This window comes from Mustela nigripes, unplaced genomic scaffold (genome assembly GCF_022355385.1).
Source record: "Mustela nigripes isolate SB6536 unplaced genomic scaffold, MUSNIG.SB6536 HiC_scaffold_20, whole genome shotgun sequence".
In the NCBI taxonomy this organism is placed as follows: Eukaryota; Metazoa; Chordata; class Mammalia; order Carnivora; family Mustelidae; genus Mustela; species Mustela nigripes.
The window spans coordinates 198,973-221,634 of NW_026739436.1; the positions used below are offsets into that span (position 1 = coordinate 198,973).

General features: G+C 41.3%; 1 protein-coding gene across 6 annotated transcripts in view; it reads right to left on the reverse strand.

Moving 5' to 3' along the window:
• LOC132008037 (histone demethylase UTY-like) overlaps positions 1-12,389 on the reverse strand; it is a 192,547-nt gene extending 180,158 nt beyond the window's left edge. For all 6 annotated transcript variants that reach the window (XM_059386438.1, XM_059386437.1, XM_059386436.1 and 3 more), the window contains exons 1-3: positions 11,897-12,389; positions 11,625-11,688; positions 3,145-3,253 (exon numbers count right to left, since the gene is read on the reverse strand). In XM_059386438.1, the coding sequence (XP_059242421.1) occupies positions 3,145-3,253; positions 11,625-11,688; positions 11,897-12,048 (325 nt within the window). In that variant the 5' untranslated portion in view covers positions 12,049-12,389. The remainder of the gene's footprint in view (positions 1-3,144; positions 3,254-11,624; positions 11,689-11,896) is intronic.
• Between the last annotated feature and the right edge of the window lie 10,273 nt (positions 12,390-22,662).

Sequence of the window (22,662 nt, forward strand, 5' to 3'; positions counted from 1 at the left end):
CGCATCGGGCTCTCTGCTCAGCAGGGAGCCTGCTTCCCCCTCTCTCTCTGCCTGCCTCTCTGCCTACTTGTGATCTCTCTCTGTCAAATAAATAAAATCTCAAAAAAAAAAAAAAAAAAAAAAAATCTATTGCTATGGGAGGAAAGGATGTCATCTCAGTCATGAAATCATAATAGAAGGAAAACTATTTTTCCTCCCTTATACTTAATAAAAACATATGGCACACAATAAACTCTGTTGCCAGAGCACCAAAGTAACATACCACCAACTCTTTAGTCTTAAAACAATTATCCAACTGCTTCTGAACACGTTTGCTGAAAATCTTAACATATCCATCCAATTCAACTAAGATATTTACTACCAAAAATTTAACAGACTCTTACTTATAGGATGGTTTTTCTTTGGTGTAGGGATTATCTGGTAAAGAGGAAAAAGCATTTTCAAGGTAATTTTTAACTAAATGAATAATGACCTTTGGCCAGTAGTATATATAGAAGAACTAGGAAAAGCACTTATCTTAGAAGGTTACCTTTATTTACCTCTTCTTTCTTTTTTTTTTTCCTAAAGATTTTATTTATTTGACATAGAGAGATAGAGAGAGGGAACACAAGCACAGAGACCTGGAGAGGAAGAACCAGGCTACTCACCGAGCAGGACCATAGGATCATGACCTGAGCCAAAGGCCGATGCTTAATGACTGAACCAGCCAGGCGCCGCTAGCCCCATTATTTCTGAGAAAAAAATACTCTAAAGGAATGGGAAATGTTCTTCAAAGTTCAAACTTATATTTGATTATCTGAGTACTACATATAACATGATGAAGGTGGATTTTTAAATATTTCAAACTAAAATGGAAAACAAAATCAAGAACAAAAAAGAAATACCATTTGTGGGGCACCTGGGTGGCTCAGAGGGTTAAGCCTCTGCCTTTAGTTCAGGTCATGATCTCAGGATCCTGGGATAGAGCCCCCGAATTAGGCTCTCTGCTCAGCAGGGAGCCTGCTTCTCCCCCTCTCTCTGCCTGCCTCTCTGCCTACTTGTGATCGCTCTCTGTCAAATAAATAAATAAAATCTTAAAAAAAAAAAAAGAAGAAGAAATACCATTTTTGTTTGCAGAATAAAAAATATGTAAGAGCATCTCTGTCCCTGTTCTTGGCAGAGAGCTCCTAAAACATTCTGAGTCTAGGTAGGAGTGGTTTTTGTTTTACTTTTTTTTTTTTTTTAAAGATTTTATTTATTTATTTGACAGAGAGAGATCACAAGTAGGCAGAGAGGCAGAGAGAGAGAGAGAGGAGGAAGCAGGCTCCCCACCGAGCAGAGAGCCCGATTTGGGACTCAATCCCGGGACCCCGAGACCATGACCCGAGCCGAAGGCAGCGGCTTAACCACTGAGCCACCCAGGCACCCCTGTTTTTCATTAGAGACAACTTATGAATAGTTTCAAAATGAAGCTGGGATGATGGGGAAAATAATGCAAATTAAGTTCTACAATAAACTGTTGAACATTGGAATTAGAGGAGTTTATGAGATTCTGATTTGGTAAATACACCCCTGGTTTCTCAAAGAGAGAGAAGTTCCTGAGCTCAGGATACTTCCATTCCTTGCCCTATATTCCTCTTCATTTGTATCCTTTATTAACATCTTTTATAATAAATTAACAAATGTTGCCCTGACATTTGTGAATCATTCTAATAGAATATCAAACCCAAGGAGAGGATTGTGAAACCTGTGATTTATATAGCGGGTTGATAAGCAGCACAGGTAACAACCCTGACTCGCAACTGGATCTGAAATGGAGCTATCAGATACAAGGAACTCCGTTTTACCCATGGAATTGTAACATCTCCAGGTATAAAATGTCAGAACTGAGTTAAATTTGTAAAACACTTCTGAAAATTAATAACTGCTTTGGTGATGCTGGGAAACTGTCCAATCTTACTCTTTCTAGTATGTCCACATTTGTACTTATAGCAAAGTTATCAAACAAGATATTAGGTTACCAATTAAGATGTTTAAAAATATATGGAACGCCTGGGTGGCTCAGTTGATTAAGCTGCTGCCTTTGGCTTGCTCAGGTCATGATCCCAGGGTGCTGGGATCAAGTCCCTGCCAAGCAAGGAGCCGACTTCTGTCTCTACCTCTGCCTGCCACTCTGCCTGTGTGCTGTCTCTGTGACAAATAAATAAATAAATAAAATCTTTTTAAAAGAGATCTTAGAGGTGCCTGGGTGGCTCAGTGGGTTAAGCCTCTGCCTTTGGCTCGGGTCATGATCCCAGCGTCCTGGGATCGAGCCCCACATGGTGCTCTCTGCTCGGCGAGGAGCCTGCTTCCTCCTCTCTCTCTCCCTCTCTCTGCCTACTTGTGATCTGTCAGATAAATAAATAAAATCTTTAAAAAAAATAAAATAGGGGCGCCTGGGTGGCTCAGTGGGTTAAGCCGCTGCCTTCGGCTCAGGTCATGATCTCAGAGTCCTGGGATCGAGTCCCGCATCAGGCTCTCTGCTCGGCAAAGAGCCTGCTTCCCTCTCTCTCTCTCTCTGGCTGCCTCTCCATCTACTTGTGATTTCTCTCTGTCAAATTAATAAATAAAATCTTTTAAAAAATAAATAAATAAATAAATAAAATAAAATAAAAATAAAAAGGTCTTAACACAGATTTTCACAACAACAAGCAAAATACCCATCTACACTGTAAGGTGTTAAGAGTTTTATGGAATGGGGGCACCTGGGTGGCTCAGTGAGTTAATTATCTGCCTTTGGCTCAGGTTGTATCTTAGGGTCATGGGATGGAGTCCCACATCAGGTTCCCTGCTCAGTGGGGAGTCTGCTTGCTTCTCCCTCTGCCTGCTGTTCTCCATTCTGTGTAGGCCTGCTCTCTAAGACACACGCTCTCTCTCTGACAAATGAATAAAATCTTTAAAAAAAAGAGTTTTATGGAATGATCATTTTACTATTTACATGAAATTACATAAAATTTCACATTTCTACCTACTCTACTTTCTTTCTCATTATCTAATGTATTTAGGAGAGATTAAAAAACAATAGCTGTCTGTGACAAAAAATAAAAACAATTTACCCAAGACAAAAAATAAAAAACAATCTGCATACATAAATCAAGCTAAACTTTTAAGAAAGAAAAACATTACCTTTTGGATAATCTTCCAATAAAAGGTTGAAGTGACCTAATTGACAAAAGAAATCAGATTCCACTTTTCCTTCAGCTTTTAAGATTAAAGATTCATAGCAGCGAACAGCCTAGAAATGAAAAATATAAGCATTAAGAGAAAAGAAATATAACTGCATCCTTCTTGAGATAATGTGTATTTATAAGAAATTGCTCTAGTGGCGCCTGGGTGGCTCAGTGGTTTAAAGCCTCTATCTTCGGCTCAGGCCATGATCCCAGGGTCCTGGGATCAGGCCCTGATCAAACCCTGAATCGCATCAGGCTCTCTGCTCAGCAGGGAGCCTGCTTCCTCCTCTCTCTCCCTGCCTGCCTTTCTGCCTACTTGCGCTCTCTATCAAATAAATAAATAAAATTTTTAAAGAAAAGAAATTGCTCTAGAAATGAAAAGAATCAATATGTCCCTTACAAAAATGAGGGGAAAGACTTGCCAAACTTGCCATTAAGGAGCTCCTTAATGACTTTTTATGAGTTGGAGATCTGAATAATTACTTTGGACTTTGTTCATAAAAAACACTACTTTCAAATAGGCATGGGGGAAATGACTATTGCATTTCAGTAACCAGTAACAACCTGTGATTTTCAAATTTTGGAATGTGGCAAGTTCAAATTGAGATGTACTGTAATTTGAAAACAGGTGTCAGAAAGACTGTGTGTATAAAAAAGGTATAAAATATTCACTCATAAGGGGAGCCTGGGTGGCTCAGTTCGTTAAGCATCTGCCTTCAGTTCAGGTCATGATCCCAGGGTCCTGGGATCTGGCCCCATATTGGCCTCCTGGCTTGGTAAGGAACCTGCTTATCCTTCCCCTCTCCCTTTCCCCACCTTGTGTGGGCTCTCATTCCCATCTCTCTAATAAATAAATACGATCTTTTTAAAAAATTCACTAATAGGGCACCCAGGTGGCTCAGCAGTTTGTTAAAGCCTCTGCCTTCAGCTCTGGTCCAGATCCCAAGGTCCTGGGATCAAGCCCCACATTGGGCTCTCTGCCAGCGGGAAGCCTGCCCCACCGCCCCCTGCTGCCTACTTGTGATCTCTGTCTGGCAAATAAATAAAATCTTTAAAAAAAAAAATCAAAATAATTAAGTAAAGTAACTTTGGAAAATTTGATTTAATATATTATTAACATTAACTTCATCCATTTCTTTTTATTTTTACTTTTTCTTTTTTTTTTCCTTTAAGATTTTATTTACTTAATTTATTTAACGGAGAGATAAAAAGCCAGAGAGCCAGAGAGATAAAAAACCAAGCAAGGGGGGCGCCTGGGTAGCTCAGTGGATTAAGCCGCTGCCTTCGGCTCAGATCATGATCTCAGGGTCCTGGGATCGAGTCCCGCATCGGGCTCTCTGCTCAGCAGGGAGCCTGCTTCCCTCTCTCTCTCTCTGTCTGCCTCTCTGTCTACTTGTGATTTCTCTCTGTCAAATAAATAAATAAATAAATCTTAAAAAAAAAAAAAAAAAAACAAGCAAGGCAATGGCAGAGGGAGAGGGAGAAGCAGGCCTCTCCACTGCATAGGAAACCTAATGTCAGGGCAATCCCAGCCCCTGGGATGATGACCAGAGCTAAAGGCAGACGCTTAACCATCTGAACCACCCAGGCATCCCTTAGTAACTTTTTCTATTTTGCAATTTAAAATTACATACAATGAAAAATTCATGCATCACAATAAACTTCTACTGGATAGGATAGCTATCGTTTGTAATAATCAATCACTTTTTGCAAAGAAACTACAGTAAATTTTAGACTAAAATATATATAGAATATTTACTATATATATACACTATGTTTCAACTGTTTTCTAATCTTCATATTTCAAACATACTATTAACATTATCTCAGCCCAACATATACATACACATACCCTCTTAGAGAAAAATAATAAAGAATTCAATCTTTTTGAACTTCATAAGTTTGCAGGAGGAAGAAATGAAGATTTTGCACTAAAACATCTCAAAGAACAACTTTCTAGAGTTATCAGTAACCACAGGTGATCTCAGAAGCTTAACAATCAAAAACCTGATATAAAAATTCTAATCTTAAGATAACTATTGTTTGCTTAGCACACAACAGGGACTTAGTATTTCTATACTTTGCACTTCAAAAATAACAAGCTCTCCTTCAAAATGTTTCAATCTTCCCAATAAAAAATATCCTAATGAGGTCCCTTATAATATATGATACATCAAGAGTAACCACAACAAAAGAAATACATACAATTAGATGTATACTCTGGGTCTACTCCCAGGAATACTCCCGGGTATGGTGCTCTGAAAAAGCAACTAAGGTCAAATCTCTCTCCCCGACCCCACCCCACCCCCCAAAAAAAGGCGGATTAACTTCTCAGTAAAATAAAAAAACCTCCTCAGCAATTCTACTAGGATGAGAAAATGTGCTGGGAGAGCCCCCATATAAAGTACCTTAATTTTTTTTGCCTTCTCCTATAAAATAATCTTCTTTGATGAAAACACTTTCCAAGGAGCGCCTGGGTGGCTCAGTGGGTTAAATAAAGCTCTGCCTTCGGCTCAGGCTGTCATGATCCCAGAATCCTGGGATCAGCCCTGTATCAGGCTTTCTGCTCGGCAGGGAGCCTGCTTCCCCCCCCTCTCTGCCTACTTGTGATCTCTGTCAAATAAATAAATTAAATCTTTAAAAAAAAAAAAAAACCACATTGCAAAACTAGAGGGAAAAATACATGTATTTCACACACAGCATAAATATTTCTAAAAGTTTAAAGATACCTCATTAATAAAGCTCTTCTGAGGTGACTCAGTTATCCCTACAGTTAAATTTAAAAGAAGGGGCACATGTGGCTTAGTCCATGGAGGATCCAACTCTTGGGTTTCAGCTCAGGTCATGATCTCAGGGTCAAGTTTGGAGGAAGCTTCAAGCTCTGTGGGGAGTCTGCTCAGGATTTTCTCTCCCTATCCCTCTCCCCCAGCTGTCCTGTGCTCTTTCTTAAAATAAATAAGATCTTTAAAAAAAAAAAAAGATTTAAAAGAGAACTGCTTTCAGTTATCATTCTGTTAGCTACCTACATATGCATAAACACCAAATTATAACCATGAAAATCTGAATATATACTTAGATCCCAGAAATTACTATCATTTGGAGATAAAATTTCAAGATCCTTTCTTATCCAAGTACCTATAGTTTTATCTGGCAGATGATTAAAATAAAAAATACAAGAGCACCTGGGTGGTTCAGTCAGTTAAGCATCTGCCTTCGGCTAGGTCATGATCCTACAGTTCCAGGATCCATTTCCACATTGGCCTCCCCACTCAGTGGGGAGTCTGCTTCTCCCTCTGCTCTTCACCCTGCTCCTGCGTGCTCTCTCTCAAATAAAAAAAATAAATCTTAAAAAAAAAAAAAAGAATACAAGATACAAAACTTATTGCTTTATAATACCTGAAAACTACAGGCTACCAAAACAGACTCATATTAGAGAATAAACTTACGTTGCCAGAATGGAGAAAATGGGTAAAGGAATGGGATGTATAGGTTTCCAGTTACAGAATAAGTAACAGGAATGAAAGTAACAGCAGTGAGAATATAATGAATGGTAGTATAATAGTGTTGTAGAGGACTATATATGTATATTTTTTTCCTTTCTTTAATGGAGATCCAGGGTAAAGGCTAAATGTTGGTTCTTTAACTGTTCTATTCTTACACGTTTTCTGCATGTTTGAAGTTACACTAGCCTTACAGGTTTTCTGCATGTTTGAAGTTACACTAATCTCAACTTCTATCATCTATGGTCAACTGCACTCTGTACCTCGGAAGATCAAGAGTAGTCTGTATCATTCAACTTCCTGCTTCTTATCACATAGCACGTATCATCATCACAAGAATGGTAAGTCCAGTAGAACATACTTTGAAAGACCACATTCAAATAATTTTTGAGTATACCTATAAAGTATTTTCTTTTACTATTAGTTATTGCTATTAATCTCTTAGTGTTCCTGACCTAGACCTTAAAATCTCTTAAGTATATGATATGGTAATAATAGAGTATAGTACCATCTGTGGTTTCAGGCATCCACTGGGAACTCTGGAATAGATGAAATGACACTAGTACATACCAAAATAAAAATGTAAACAAAATGAAATGTAAAAACTGATGGGGCGCCTGGGTGGCTCAGTGGGTTAAGCCGCTGCCTTCGGCTCAGGTCATGATCTCAGGGTCCTGGGATCGAGTCCCGCATCGGGCTCTCTGCTCAGCAGGGAGCCTGCTTCCTCCTCTCTCTGCCTGCCTCTCTGCCTGCTTGTGAGCTCTGTCTGTCAAATAAATAAATAAAAATTAAAAAAAAAAAAACCTGATAATATGGAATTACTCAAATTTTAGTTGACAGAGATGGTCCTTCTGCTGCAATCAAAGACAGGGAAATAATATGAGAAGTAAGAAAGTTACAGTTGAAGAAAATGCTTTTATGACTACAGTAAAATAATTTCAAACTTTACATTAATAAAACAATAGCTTCACATTTTAAAGGTAACAGCATTTTTTTTAAAGATTTTATTTATTTGACAGACAGAGAGATCACAAGTAGGCAGAGAGGGAGGAAAGAGAGACGAAGCATGCTCCCTGCTGAGCAGAGAGCCCAATGTGGGGCTCGATCCCAGGTCCCTAAGATCATGACCCCAGCAGAAGGCAGATCCACTGAGCCACCCAGGTGCCCCTAACATAGCATTTTAAATAAATCCCTAATTTATTAAAGGTATTGTTTATTTGAGAGAGCAAGCACAAGCTGGGGGAGGAAGAAAGGGGCAGACTTCCTGCTGAGAAGGGAACCCCATGTGGTACTCAATCCCAGGGCCATGCTCAGTGAGTAGCCTGGATCTTCCTCTCCAGGTCTCTGTGCTTGTGTTCCCTCTCTCTATCTCTCTATGTCAAATAAATAAAATCTTTAGGAAAAAAAAAAAGAAAGAAGTGGAGGTAAATAACAAGGTAACCTTTTAAGATATGTGCTTTTCCTAGTTCTACACTACTGGCCAAAGATCATTATTCACTTGAAATTGCTTTGAAAATGCTTTTTCCTCTTTACCTTGAAAAAGCTTTTTCCTCTTTATCCAAATAATCCCTACACCAAAAAAAACCATCCTATAAGTAAGAGTCTGTTAAATTTTTGGTAGTAAATATCTTGGTTGAATTGAATGGATATGTTAAGATTTTCAGCAAACCTGGGGTGCCTGGGTGGCTCAGTGGGTTAAGCCGCTGCCTTTGGCTCAGGTCATGATCTCAGGATCGTGGGATCGAGTCCCACATCGGGCTCTCTGCTCAGCAGGGAGAGGGAGCCTGCTTCCTCCTCTCTCTCGCTCTGCCTGCCTCTATGCCTAATTGTGATCTCTCTCTGTCAAATAAAATCTTAAAAAAAAAAAAAAAAAGATTTTCAGCAAACGTGTTCAGAAGCAGTTGGATAATTGTTTTAAGACTAAAGAGTTGGGGCGCCTGGGTGGCTCAGTGGGTTAAGCCGCTGTCTTCGGCTCAGGTCATGATCTCAGGGTCCTGGGATCGAGTCCCGCATCGGGCTCTCTGCTCAGCGGGGAGCCTGCTTCCACCTCTCTCTCTCTCTCTCTGCCTGCTTGCGATCTCTGTCTGTCAAATAAATAAAATCTTAAAAAAAAAATAATAAAAAATAAAAAAATAATAAAAAATTAAAAAAAGACTAAAGAGTTGGTGGTATGTTACTTTGGTGCTCTGGCAACAGAATTTATTGTGTGTCATACGTTTTTATTAAGTGTAAGGGAGGAAAAATAGTTTTCCTTCTCTCCTGATTTCATAACTGAGATGACATCCTTTCCTCCGATAGCAAAAGATTTAAAAAGAAAAAAATAAACTAGTTTATTAGTATGTGTATGTTAAGTATATGTAGGGGAAACACCCAGGAAAACTGCAAGTTACTATTTGAAAAGCCCTAAGCCACCAACTTAAGCTCAGCAAAAGGCAAAAATAAAATAATGGGTAAGAAAAAGGCCAGTTACGGAAGTTGACCAGGAAAAGCACTTTAAACAAGAGAAATTTCTGTTATGTTTTTGTTCCTTCCAACTTGTTTGTTCCTTCCACCTTGAGAAGAATTTCTTACGATTCCTCTTCTTGTATCTAGAGGTTGACACAAAAGGAGATTTAAGTGTAGATTTTCCTTACAAAAAGGTAACTTCCAGTATGTTTTTGTAGCTTCTTTTTGTATTAACTCTTTCTAGAAATAGTGACAGAATCACTATGCCCAAGAGTCCTATTTTAAGATGCTGTATTTTACTCTCAGTCATAAATAAGGCCAATAACAGTAACTGGGTGATGGACATTAAGGAGGGCACATTATGGGTGTTACATGAAGACTGACGAGTGCTGGGGCACCTGGGTGGCTCAAGTCGGTTAAGCCTCTGCCTTCGGCTCAGGTCGTGATCTCAGGGTGTGGGGATCGATGGGATTGTGCCCTGCATAGGCTGTCTGCTCAGCGGGGAGCCTGCTTCCACCCCCATCTCTCTGCCTGCTTCTCTGCCTACTTGTGATCTCTCTCTGTCAGATAAATAAAATCTTAAAAAAGAAAAGAAAGACTGATGAATGCTGACCTCTACCTCTGAAACCAGTAATATGTTATATGTTAATGAAAAAAAAAAATTTTAATGTAACATTTAAAATTCAAAACCATTAAATAGGGGCACCTGGGTGGCTCAGTGGGTTAAAGCCTCTGCCTTCAGCTCAGGTCATGATCCCAGGGTCCTGGGATCGAGCCCCGAATCTGGCTCTTTGCTCAGCAGGGAGCCTGCTTCCTCCTCTTTCTGCCTGTTTCTCTGCCTACTTGTGATCTCTGTCTGTTAAATAAATAAAATCTTTTAAAAAATAAATAAATAAATAAAACCATTAAATATAAATGTACATTTAAAATTTAAATTGTAACAGTACTGCTTCCATTCTATCATACTGAGTTCCACATTGGGAGTGATATTTTTAAAGAAATAATTATATACCCAATGAATGTAGTGAAATTACTGAAAATTATTACATTTCAGTTTCTGGTTATTAGTTACCATGAAAACTATTGAATGCAAAAATGAGATTGTGGGTTGTAGGATCATGATTATGGAAATCCAAACTACAAACAAAACCGTATGGAAGAAAAATATCTTAAAAGGTATTTAATAGGGGTGCCTGGGTGGGTCAGTGGGTTAAAGCCTCTGCCTTTAGCTCGGGTCATGATCTCAGGGTCCTGGGATCGAGCACCACATGCGGCTCTCTGTTAGGCAGGGAGTCTGCTTTCTCCTCTCTCTTTGCCTGCCTCTCTGCCTATTTGTGATCTCTGTCTGTCGGGTAAATAAATAAAATCTTAAAAAAAAAAAAAGAAAATTAAGAAAAAAAGTATTTAATACTTCCTTCACAATTGCAGCATCAACTAATCAAATTCATAGTTAACTTGCTTTATGTAGAAAATAAAATACGTAATGGAAGGTATTTCTTGCACACAGACCAACTTTCATGGTGCCAGGTGACAGCCGACATATTAGACAGATTTTGCTCAGGAGATGAAAAATGACAGAAAAGGAAACTACATGGCTTTTGTGAAGCAGCTTATATAAGAGTAACAACATGTGCTACAGGTCGGTACATTATCTAGACTTACAAATATAATCTGAAACTTGAGAACTATAATAATTGTACTTTTAAGTAATAGTGGCTTTTACTAAGCACCATCAAACTACAACAGCTGATAGCGAGGCCTATTTACTGATTTTATTTCCGTTTATATTTCTTCCGTTTCTGAAAGCTCCCCTCCCCTTCCTTTCTCCTCCCTCTATTTCCCGCCATCTTGGCCGACAGGAGCAGCCATTAACTAAAGGGCAGTGCCAACAAGTTTTCACACAAATAAAGAGGGAATCCTCCGTGGTCTCTATCAGACACAGGAAAAAGGGGTTTAAAAAAATTCCAGATTCCTACAATCGCATTCACAGCAGTGTTTCCGTAGCTTTCAAACAAGTAAACAACTTAAGGTCACATGCAAATCAGTATTTACAGGTTAAATTCGAAATACAAACTCTACACGGCTGTAAAGTAACTTTCATTTACTCCTCCTGAAAGTACGGATATAAGAAGCGTATCTAAACGTTCAGTAAAAATTACATCACAAGCCAACCACCAGGAGAAAAGTTAATATGTAAGTAGGAAATTTTTAGAAGTGCTTATATTCAGTATAACGTGATGCTAGGATTCAGAAATCTCCTAACCAAAACGTTGTGAAGTAACTGTTGAGCGGAGCACCAGAGCGCTGCCGTCTCGGCCACTCAAACTACAAAATAACATTTCATAAGGCCGAAAGGAAGATATCATGAATGAGAGAAAAGCAAAAAGATGCTTTTAGTTCGCATCCATAGGGGCGCTGATTGATCTCGGAGGCAATGGATGCAGGAAGCCTGCAAGGTTGGGAATGAAAGTCTGGGCCTGCTATTGCCTACCTTGCTCAAAAGGGTCTTCGTCCTGGCGCCATCTTCATGAAGTCTCACGAACCCGAAAAGACGGCTGTAGAAAGAAATACAGGCAGCTCGTTAACACTCCAGGAAAGCCACTGCCTGGCTTCCTCCGGAACCCAAGGCCTCAGTACCGGAGGCCGCCTGCACAGCGCGGAGATAAGCCCCCAATGATACCATTAAGCAAGCTGTACTTGGGCCTCCCAGGAGACCCGCGCCAGCCGGTGCGATATCAGCTGGGAGAATGACGGCAGACGTACCTGTCCAATCCGTCGAGCGCCTCCCTCTCTTCTGCTGTCAAGCTAGAGGACCCCTCCTTGCTCTCGCCGCTCTCTTTTCCCGCCGCCATTTTCTTTCCCTCATCGCCGAAAGCAGCGGCGGCGGTAGTGAGAGATATTTCGCAGGATTTCATGAGTACACAACAAATATAAAATCCAATGCCGAAATCCACCACCACCCAATGAAGAGCTCAAAAGGATGCCCTAGTCGCGTAAAACTGGCACAACAACTTTATCGCCGCTGCCTCCTCCACCTAGGGTGACGGCGACGAAAAATCCCAAGATGATGGCAAGAGCAACTGATGCCAGGTTTGCGGGGCTCGGCTACGGATTCACATCGCGAAATAGGCGGAGACAACAGGAGAGGCGGAAGCTCGCAGTAAAGGGAATATTTCCTGGAATCTCCAACTTCGCCAGCACCAGCACAAAGTTGTAATTGTGTCACAGTGCGAACCCCAAATCTCCGTGACGCCCTTTTCTCCCGCCCCAAAGAAGGCACGGCCAATTGACGTGCCGGTTCGTATCACATGATCTTTGTTGACGCACGTCAGTTTAGGTTCCACTGAACTTGCTAGCTGCCTCCGCCCCGCCCACATGGCGATCCTCTAGTCGGGACGGCTGTCAATTCGAACAAGTTATTGGTTGATAGACACGTCTGTCAGGGAAAGCGTAATCACAAGACGCAGAGAACTCTTGGATAGTGCTAGTTAAGTAAACTCTGATAGCGGGAGGGGGTTGTCGGAGGGTCTTTCTTTTTGTCTGGAATAAAGATGGCTAAATTAGGAAAGCGATGGGGACGATGAAGTCGCTGAGATGTTCTACGAATGCAAATGCTCGCGAAAGATACCTGGATATCTTTTATGTGCTTTGCAATTCAGGACCTGTGTGGTTCTTGGCTCTTCCAGGGTCTGGTAAGACCTGCGTTATTCGTAGTAGCGCATGGCACTGAACCTCTAACTGCAGAAGAGTCAAGCACTGTTGGCCCTTCTGGAAATAACGACGCACGACTCCCTGTCTCTCTACCCTTTCTTCTCAACCACCTGGAAAGAGAAGAGGTAAAGACCAGGAGGCCTTAAATAAAAGAATCATTTCACGGGTTTTCTTTCCTGAATTCTCCAAATGTTCTCTTGATGACGATTTTGCATACCTTTTGTTTATCAATTCATGTATCCAAGGAAAATACCAAATTAAGCTAAACTGCCAGATGTGGGTATGTTAACCGTAAAAGTGAAAGTCAGTAGCAGAACATTGCAATTCAGAACATGCAGTTTAGGGCAAAACTAGAGCCAAGTACAACAAATAAGAGGGGAAGACATTATTTTATAATAAAAAGAAAAATCAGAAAAATTATTTTTAGTGAAAGTCCATTAGAAAAAAGAGACTGCAGGGGCTCCTGGGTGGCTCAGTGGGTTAAGCCGCTGCCTTCGGCTCAGGTTATGATCTCAAGGTCCTGGGATCGAGTCCCGCATCGGGCTCTCTGCTCAGCAGGAAGCCTGCTTCCCTCTCTCTCTCTCTCTCTGCCTGCCTCTCTACCTACCTGTGATCTCTCTCTGTCAAATAAATAAATAAAATCTTAAAAAAAAAAAAAAAAAGAAAAAAGAGAATGCTGGGAGACGACAGTTTTTCATTACCTGAGTAAGGGGTAGGCGAGTCTATGGAGGGAGAGATGTAGAAAACTATATACTAGGCTCACCAGGGGGGCTCCTTAACAGGCACAGAGAAATAGCAGATGTGGAGAAATGTTATCAGTGAGGTATGTACCAGAGTGAAAGGAAGAAACCGAATCCACCTTGCTTGTTCTTCCTTTCTTTTTAAAAACATTTTAGGGGGCGCCTGGGTGGCTCAGTGTGTTAAACCTCTGCTTTCTGCTCAGGTCGTGATCTCAGGGTCCTGGGATCGAGCCCCACATCGGGCTCTCTGCTCAGCAGGGAGCCTGCTTCCTCCTCTCTCTCTGCCTGCCTCTGCCTGCTTGTGATCTGTCAAATAAATAAACAAACAAACAATCTTAAAAAAATTTTTTTTAGTTTGTCAGAGCACACAAGCAGGGGAGCAGCAGGCAGAGGGAGAGAGGGAGGCAGTCTCCCCACTGAGCAGGGAGCCCAAAGAACAGTGGATCCCAAGACCTGGCATCAGGACCTAATCCAAAGACAGATGCTTAACTGAATGAACCACTCAGGAGTCCCAAGGACACTGTTTGTTCTAAATAGACAGGATAGTCTCATGATACTTACAAACCCACAATATTTGTCTTACATGTTTTAGAACATTTACCCAAGTTCTCTGGTCAGTTTTCTATAAAAGATCAACCATAAAAGGCCTCCAGCGACCCATTGAGGACTCTAGAATGATCCTTTTCTTTCCTTTCTGTTCTCACCTTCACTTAATAAACTTTCACTTTACAGTTTTTTTTGTTAGATTCATTCTTTGACTCAGAGGCAAGACCCCTGCAACGCTACACTATAGGGATAATCAGCGTCTTCTACAAGATTTAATGCATGTATACCTTTTCCTCTTGGGGCTTGTAATTGATCATTCTAACTAGGATTCTACTGTTGGGGTCTTAATTAAAAGTATGCCTCTAATTGAAGTTGAGTAGTAAGGCTCTCCCTTCTAATCCCCAGACTGTATTAGTGCAGTTTCCTATTACCACCTTTCAGTATTTGCTGTCCTGATCTCATAAGGAATATTAATGGGAGCTACTTGTAAAGAACTGTAAGGGAAATAATTAAGAGCAAGACAGTTAGAACAATGCAGTAAGCTTAGAAAATAAAAAACCATTTTCTATTTCTGACCTCCATATTGTAAATTAATGAATCCTATAATCAAGAGAGAAACAGGCCTCTGTCCAGTCTTTTCAAAAGGCAAATTTAGGACTTCTGGGAAGATGGTGGAGTAGGATTCAGGGCTAACTTCATCCCATGGACACGTAACAGCTGTATCTATGCAAATCATTCTGAAGACAGCTTGGAAACTGGCAGAACCAGACTTTTCAACATTGACTGCAGACAGGACACCACATGGAAAAGGGTAGGAGAGGCAGAAATATGATACGTAAAAGGGAAATTTCTTAATAAATTTCCTGTAACATGGGGCGCCTGGGTGACTCAGTAGGTTTAAGCCTCTGCCTTCAGCTCAGGTTATGATCTCAGGGTCTTGGGATCGGATTGAGCCCCGAATCAGGCTCTCTGCTTAGCGGGGAGCCTACTTTCCTCCACCCTTCTCCCTGCCTCTCTGCCTACTAGTGATCTTGCTCTCTCCCTGTCAAATAAATAAATAAAATCTTTAAAAACAATTAAAAAATAAATTTCCTGTAACATATTTACATGATATAATCTCCAGTTCTTATCAGTAAAAATGCTAAGGTTTTGTTTTTTTTTTTAAGATTTTATTTATTTATTTGTCAGAGAGAGAGAGAAAGCGAGCACAGGCAGACAGAATGGCAGGCCTAGGCAGAGAGAGAAGCTGGCTCCCCGCCGAGCAAGGCGTCCGTGGTTTTTCTTTTTTATTTTTAAAGATTTTATTTATTTGGGGTGCCTGGGTGGCTCAGTGGATTAAAGCCTCTGCCTTCAACTCAGGTCATGATCCGAGGGTCCTGGGGTCGAGCCCCATGTCTGTCTGCTCAGCAGGGAGCCTGTTTCTTCCTCTTTCTCTCCTTGCCTCTCTGCCTACCTGTGATCTCTGTCTGTCAAATAAATAAATAAAATCTTTAAAAAAAAAAGATTTTATTTATTTACTTGACAGAGCGATCACAGGTAGGCAGAGAGGCAGACGGGGTGGGGGTGCGCGGGCAGAGCTCCCTGCTGAGCAGACAGCCTGATGCTGGGCTCCATCCTAAGATCCTGAGACCATGACCCAAGCCAAAGGCAGAGGCTAAACCCACTGAGCTACCCAGGCACTCCAGCTAAGGTTTGTTGGTTTTTTTAAAGATTTATTTATTTATTTATTTATTTAAGAGAGAGAGCGAGCATGCGACAGCACGCGTGCTCAGCAGGGAGCCCTGCTTCCGCCTCTCTCTCTGCCTGCCTGTCTGCCTACTTGTACTCTCTGCCTTTCAAATGAATAAATAAAATCTTTAAAAAGAAAATTTAAATAAATAAATAAAATTTTTCAGTTTTGGGGACCCCTGGGTGGCTCAGCTGGTTAAACAGCTACCTTTGGCTCAAGTCATGATCTCAGAGTCCTGAGATTGAGTCCTGCATCCAGACCCTGCTCAGAGGGTAGTTTGCTTCTCCTTCTCCCTCTGACCTTCAACTTTGCTTTCTTCTCTCAAATAAATTAATAAAATCTTTTTTAAAAAGGGCACCTGGGGGGCACAGTTGATTAAGTGCCTGCCTTCAACTCAGGTCATGATTCCAGAGTCCTGGGATCAACCCCACATCATGCTCTCTGCTTAGAGGGGAGATTGCTTCTCTGTCTTCCAATCCCCCTGCTATGAGCTTTCATTCTTTCTCTCTGTCTGTCTGCCAAATAAGTAAATAATTTTTTTAAAAGATTTTATTTATTTATTTGACAGAAATCACAAGTAGGCAGAGAGGCAGGCAGAGATAGAGGAAGGGAAGCAGGCTCCCCGCTGAGCAGAGAGCCTGATGCGGGGCTGAATCCCAGGACCCTGGGACCATGACCTGAGCCGAAGGCAGAGGCTTAACCCACTGAGCCACCCAGGTGCCCTGTAAATAAATTATTTTTAAAAAGAAATTTTCACTTTAAAAACAATTAGCTTTTTTTTCCCTAGTCTAGATTCTTTTGAGGTATGGGCGTATGGATAATAATTTTCTTCATCATGTAGTCATCACTACAGGTTGTTACGTGTTAATTAGGGTTATAGCACTGACCCATCTCTTTCCACATTTATTTTAATACCTTGAAATATTAGCCAACTTTCCTATTATGATACCTCTCTGTCTCAAAGAAATAAATAAGTAAAAAGGAATGGAAGCAAAAGCCTTCAATATAAAATGTAGTTCTATAAATAATACTAAATAACGTTTTCTCAGGTTTTTCTTTTTCTTTTCTGACAAACACATTTTCCTATGGTTATGTCTTCTAGCCTTCTCTTCTACAGGCTTTTCACTGTTGTTAATGTTTATCTAGCTACTTTGTTTGTTGGAAAGAGACATTTTTGTGATCCCAGCTCTTGAAAAACTCTTACACAAACTGATTGACAAAATTCTGATGCTGACAATCTGATCTCCAAAAATGCAACATTTCTGACCATCCAGAAAATGGCTCCTTTTCCCAGCTTTAAGGAACTGAAATGACATTTTGTAGCAACTTATATACAAAGGCATCTTTTACTATTTGCTGACAGACTTGTGTTTCCACCCAGTGAGGAGCTGCATTTCATATCTTTTTTTTTTTTTAAGATTTTATTTATTTATTGGGCGCCTGGGTGGCTCAGTGGGTTAAGCCGCTGCCTTCCGCTCAGGTCATGATCTCAGGGTGCTGGGATCGAGTCCCACGTCGGGCTCTCTGCTCAGCAGGGAGCCTGCTTCCTCCTCTCTCTCTGCCTGCCTCTCTGCCTGCTTGTGATCTCTCTCTGTCAAATAAATAAATAAAATCTTTAAAAAAAAAAAAAAAGATTTTATTTATTTATTTAACAGAGAGAGAGATCACAAATAGGCAGAGAGACAGACAGAGAGAGAGATGAGGAGAAGCAGACTCTCCGCTGAGCAGAGAGCCCCACGGCGGGACTTGATTCCAGGCCCCTGGGATCATGACCCGAGCCGAAGGCAGAGGCCCAACCCACTGAGCCACCCAGGCGCCCCTGCATTTCATATCTTAACTAAATAAATCAGGCCAGGGGCGCCTGGGTGGCTCAGTGGGTTAAGCCTCTGCATTCGGTTCAGGTCATGATCTCAGGGTCCTGGGATAAAGCCCCAAGTCTGGCTCTGTGCTCAGCAGGGAGCCTGCTCCCCCCTTGCCCCCGCCTCTCTGCCTACTTGTAATCTCTGTCAAGTGGATAAATAAAATCTTCAAAAATCAATCAATCAATCAATCAATCAATCAGGCCGTAAGAGTGAGGCTATGCTAGGCCTTACAGAATTACAAAAGCAAGGGTAGAAAAATAACAGGTAGAAAATCACTTGCAAATGCAGCCATCATTTCACTGAAGACAGAAACATGGAATTACGTTAGTTGCTACCAGTAAAAAACAGAAAGGGTATCAATGATAAAGATGTAATAATTTAAAAATTTTCCAAATATTTACGTTTCATTCCATAATTTAACAAATATTTATTAAAGACCTTGTGTAGGAATACCTGGCTGGCTCAGTTAGTAGAGCTTGCAACTCTTGATCTCAGGTTTGTGACTTAGGACCCAAAGCTGAAGCCTACTTATGAAAAATCAAAGGACATTGGACAGTCCACCCTGCTGCAAAGTGACCCTTACTTGGGCAGCTGTATAAGTAAATTGTGTAATACAGTATAATGATTGCCATGAGATTTATCCAAACTTCTATAGAACTTAGAGACATGTGCTTCAATCTGAAGAGACCAGAGGAGGGAAAATCAGAGAAAGCTCTTGCATAACTAAGGATCGATTGGCAAGAGCTATACACAAAAGTATGGTCAAGGCAGAAATTATATACCTGTAAAAACACAGAAGTCAGAGAACATAAGAGTGTGATAAACTCAAGAATTTACTCAATAATTTGAATATGGGGGGGGCGTCTGTGTGGCTCAGTTGCTTGAGTGTCTGCCTTAGACTTGGGTCATGATCTCAGGGTTCTGGTACCAAGTCCTATGTTGACCTCACTGTTCCACAGGAAGCATGCTTCTCCCTCTGGTTGCTGCTCCCCCTGCTTGTGCTCTGTTTGTCTCTCTGGCAAATAAATAAAATATTTAAATATATATTTATTTGAATATTAAATACCATACATATTATTTATTAATATATTAGTATTTGACAATTATTTAATAAGTAAACATTAAATTATTTTATATAGGGGTGCCTGGGTGGCTCAGTGGGTTAAGCCGCTGCCTTTGGCTCGGGTCATGATCTCAGGGTCCTGGGATCAAATCCCACATTGGGCTCTCTGCTCAGCAGGGAGCCTGCTTCCCTCTCTCTCTCTCTCTCTCTGCCTGCCTCTCTGTGTACTGTGATCTCTCTCTGTCAAATAAATAAATAAAATCTTTAAAAAAAATTATTTTAGGGCGCCTGGGTGGCTCAGTGGGTTGAGCCGCTGCCTTCGGCTCAGGTCATGATCTCAGGGTCCTGGGATCGAGTCCCGCGTCGGGCTCTCTGCTCAGCGGGGAGCCTGCTTCCCTCTCTCTCTCTGCCTGCCTCTCTGCCTCCTTGTGATCTCTGCCTGTCAAATAAATAAAATCTTTTAAAAAAAATTATTTTATATAATATCATGTATTTCATATTTATTTATACATAAAACACATTATTAGTAAATATATGCTATATTATATACAAATATTAGATATTATTTATATGTGTGTGTATGCATACACATACAAATTATATATATATTTGGATTGCCTCTGTGGCTCAGTCAGTTAAGCATCTGCCTTTGGCTCAGGTTATGATCTCAGAATCCTGGGACTGAGGCCTGCATCGCGCTCTCTGCTCAGTGGGGAGCCTGCTTCCTCCTCTCTCTCTGCCTGCTGCTCTACCTACTCGCGATCTCTGTCAAATAAATAAATAAAATCTTAATATATAGATAGGCAGCTGTAGTAATGAAAGAAGATCTTGAACATCTTATTTGGACTCACAGACTCTGAAACACAGAATATGGGAGAGTAGAGGCTCAAAATTGAGAAGCTTGCGGGGCGCCTGGGTGGCTCAGGATCCTGGGATCGAGCCCCGCATCAGGCTCTCTGCTCAGCAGGGAGCCTGCTTCCCCCTTCTCTCTCTGCCTGCCTCTCTGCCTACTTATGATCTCTGTCTGTCAAATAAATAAATAAAATCTTAAAAAAAAAAAAAAAATTGAGAAGCTTGGGCATCTGGGTGGCTTCGGCTCAGGTCATGACCTCAGGGTCCTGGGATCCAGGCCCATATCTCCTCTCTCTCTGACTGTCTCTCTGCCCACTTGTGATCTCTATCTCTCTCTCTGTCGAATAAATAAATAAAATCTTTAAAAAAAAAATTGAGGAGCTTTATTTTAATGACAAGGCAAGATCCTAGAAAAGGTGAGCAGTTTTAACAAATACCCCTGTATATATAAGGACTCTTAAAAGTCTTGTATCTTTAGCACATAGTTTTAGTATGAAAAAAGAAGAAGGGGGTGCCTGGGTGGCTCAATGCTTAGTGTCTGCCTTCAGCTCAGATCAGGTCCCAGTGTCCTCAGATCCTTCCCCATGTTGGGATCCCTGTTCAGTGGGGAGTCTACTTCCTTTCCCACTCCTCCTGCTTGTGCCTCCTCTCTCACTGTGTCTCTCTCTGTCAAATAAATACACTTTTTTTTTTTTTTTTTTAGATTTTATTTATTTATTTATTTGACAGACAGATCACAAGTAGGCAGAGAGGCAGGCAGAGAGAGAGGAGAAAGCAGGCTCCCTGCGGACCCTGGGATCATGACCTGAACCAAAGGCAGAGGCTTTAACCCACTGAGCCACCCAGGCACCCCAAATAAACTATTTTTTAAAAAAGAAAAAAATGACAAAAAAGTAGAGACAAGAGATAGGAAGATCATAAGGATATTTATCATGGCAATACTTTTAGGTCAAAAGTGACTATTCCATAATAGGTTTGTTTGTTTCCCATTATACATTTTCACTTATGTTTGTCATTACCATTTTTGGATGTACAATTTATTCTTCTGTATAATATTAAAAAATCTGAATCAGAGATTCAGTGAACATTAATCCTGGCTCTACCTAATGTGTCACTCCCACACTGTAACACATATGGGGACCAGACCCTCAGCTGACCCAGGATTCTCCCCAGATTCTTTCAATAACTTTTCTCCCACAGAACTGACAATCTCAGGCCAAGGTCACTCTTTGCTGAAGATCCAAAGCCCCAGGAAGAACCTGCTAACCTGCCCTTGTCAGAAAAGGGTAAGGGATTTTTCCTTTAGTCCACCCACCCCCACTTTTTAAAAGATTTTACTTATTTATTTGAAAGAGAGAGACATCAAGGAAAGGGAACACAGCAGGGGGAGAGGCAGAGGCAGAGGCAGAGGGAGAAATAGACTCCCTCCTGAGCAAGGGCCAACTGTATTCTAGGACCCTGAGATCATGACCTGAGCTGAACTCAGACGCTTGATTAAGCCCAAGCATTCCTCCCCTCTTGCTATTTGGAAAGACCCCTCCGTGCATCTCCTTTCTCTTTTCAGCCCTTCAGTGATCTAATCTAGTTCTTCCTCAGACAATGGAAGTTCTCTGGCCAGAGCAACTCCCTGGTGTAGTCTGTAGGTCAGAGAATTAGTGTGTCATGTTGCCCTTGCCTGTGGAGGAGGCCAGGAATACTTGTGCTCTAATCTCCCCCTCCCATCTACAGCTTATCCAGGGCAAATATGCACCTGTTACACACTGAGTTGGGGCCCTCTCCTTATGCTGGTTGACTCTTAGCTATCTTTTTTTTTTCTCCCCCTGCCTGCTTTTTTTTTTTTTTTTTTTTTAAAAAATGTTTTTTTTTTAAAAAAAAAAAAAAAGATTTTATTTATTTATTTGACAGACAGAGATCACAAGTAGGCAGAGAGGCAGGCAGAGAGAGAGAGAGAGAGAGAGAGAGGGAAGCAGGCTTCCTGCAGAGCAGGGAGCCTGATGCGGGGCTCGATCCCAGGACCCTGAGATCATGACCCGAGCCGAAGGCAGCAGCCCAAACCACTGAGCCACCCAGGCGCTCCATCTGCCCTGCTTCTTTGTTCCTGTGGATCCATGTGCCATCTTGATCTTCAGGAAAAACAAATTCCTATGAATCTGAGTAATGATCCTTTTTACCTAGAGAAATTAATACATGTTGTCTACCCTGGATTGGACTGCCCCTGTCAATCATAATTCTTACATATAAATTCCTTACTGGAGTGCCTGGGTGGCTTGATCAAGTCTGACTTGGACTCAGATCATGATCCGGGCCTGGGTCCTGGGATTGAGCCCCATGTTGGGCTGCCTGCTCAGCGGGGAGACTGCATGTCCCTCTGCCTCTGCTCTTCCTCCACTAAACCTCTGTCTCTCTCTCTCTCAAATAAATAAATAAAATATTAAATAAATAAGTAAATAATTTCCCAACTGACCAATGTTGATACATCGGTAGAAACATCTATCTCTGCTTCTCATTCAGCAGAAATAAAATACTGAAAATGACATCTCCGCCCAAATGTGAAAGAATTGCCATTCTTGGCCTGTCGGGGAGGAATGTTGAGGACACTTTTCTTTTCTTTCTTTCTTTTTTTTGGTAGAGGGCACTTTTAGTCAACAGGCTGGAGCAATGAAACTTGATTGAGGTAAGAGGGCCCACGCCCACACAGAACTGAATGAGGACAGACCAGACAATACAGACAGGCTCATTAAGGAACCCACCTCAGAATAGCCATAAGGCCTAACTAATTAATGAGCTACTACTTACAACCAGGCACAATTATAAAAAAAGGAAAAATTCCACATCTTTCCATATATCCTCACTCTGCCCTATACTGTAAGGGCCTATTTAGCCAGAGCAGCTCCATCCTGGCCCTGCCCCTCCCCCTTCAGGGAACTTACCTCAAAACAAGTCCCAGGGGGCGCCTGGGTGGCTCAGTAGGTTAGGCGGCTGCCTTCAGCTCAGGTCATGATCTCAGGGTACTGGGATCAAGCCCT